Source organism: Sinocyclocheilus anshuiensis, unplaced genomic scaffold, assembly GCF_001515605.1.
Source record: "Sinocyclocheilus anshuiensis isolate Anshui unplaced genomic scaffold, SAMN03320099.WGS_v1.1 scaffold68, whole genome shotgun sequence".
NCBI classification, from domain to species: domain Eukaryota; kingdom Metazoa; phylum Chordata; class Actinopteri; order Cypriniformes; family Cyprinidae; genus Sinocyclocheilus; species Sinocyclocheilus anshuiensis.
In genome coordinates, this window is record NW_015555741.1 from 1,368,362 (window position 1) to 1,369,670 (window position 1,309).

Below are 1,309 nucleotides of genomic sequence, written 5' to 3' on the forward strand. Positions count from 1 at the left end.
CCGTATATATACATTAATAAATAATAATAATTAAACATTAAATAAAATAATGCATATGTAATTTATCAGAAACACAAAAAAAACGTTAGGGTTTTACATTTCAGAAAAGCAGAATAATATATATATGAATGTACTGTATGTATGTATGTATCACCTAAACCACACATAAATAAAGTCATTACTATTGATTACTGTCATAATAATTAAAACAAAACTTCACCAAATTAAGTGCTTATGATCACAGTAAATAAATATGCATATATACAAGCACTTTTATATAATGGCACAAATACTTACAATGTTCCCTCATATGCTTTTTCTTATTTCCTGTGCAGTGTGATGGTACTGATCTAACTAGTAAAGTGCAGGATATGAAACTGCAGTGCCTCCTGTTCCTCAACATCCCCAGGTAAAACTGACCTGAAATGGAACTGTGCAAAACAAATGTCTTATGTAACTACCATATAACAGAACCTATGTACATTCTTGTATTAATTTGTGCGCTATTTGATATAGATCCTCTTTATTTTGGCATAACGAAATTTAATTTGAGAAAAAAACGAATCTTCACTCTAGTTGCCAGTCAGACCATTGCTTCCATGTGACATCAAATTTCATGTCATCAAACCATGACAGGAAACTTGGACTGAAAACCATATTATAAAAAGAGATTCGCTGTTCCAAATTATGTTTAATCCAGGATAAAATATAATCTAGACACAAGAAACTAGCCTAGAGTTCATTAAAATGAGATTATCCTGACTGAGCTGGGCATTATGTTCTGTAGATATTGCGCTGGTACGATGCCATGGGGGAACCCAAGTGAGCACAATGACTTTGGGCCACAGAAACATGACGACGGGCTCATTGAGGTTATTGGCTTCACCATGACCTCTCTGGTGAGATTTGGCTTTGGTTCCTTAATGGATTTGGTCTACATTTACCCTTGAATCCATCCAAATGTTGCTGCTCTCTTTTTATAGGCGACGCTGCAGGTTGGAGGACATGGCGAGAGGCTTCATCAGTGTCAGGAGGTGACCCTGACAACCTTTAAGCCCATTCCTGTGCAGGTGGACGGAGAACCCTGTAGACTGGCTCCATCCGTCATACGCATCACCCTCAGGAACCAGGCCAACATGCTGCAGAAGACCAAGAGAAGAATCTCTCTACCACAACTGTATGAGTCAGTATCTATCTATCTATCTATCTATCTGTCCGTCCGTCCGTCCGTCCGTCTGTCTGTCTGTCTATTTATCCACCCATCTGTCTGTCTGTCTGTCCGTCCGTCCGTCCGTCCGTCCGTCCGTCC

At 38.9% G+C, this 1,309-nt stretch overlaps 1 protein-coding gene across 1 annotated transcript in view; it reads left to right on the forward strand.

Annotated features, from left to right (window-relative positions):
- LOC107673269 (diacylglycerol kinase zeta-like) overlaps window positions 1-1,309 on the forward strand; it is a 21,681-nt gene that overhangs the window by 12,162 nt on the left and 8,210 nt on the right. The window contains 3 exon segments of the mRNA XM_016466793.1: window positions 336-409; window positions 788-899; window positions 984-1,183. Coding sequence (XP_016322279.1) covers window positions 336-409; window positions 788-899; window positions 984-1,183 — 386 coding nt within the window.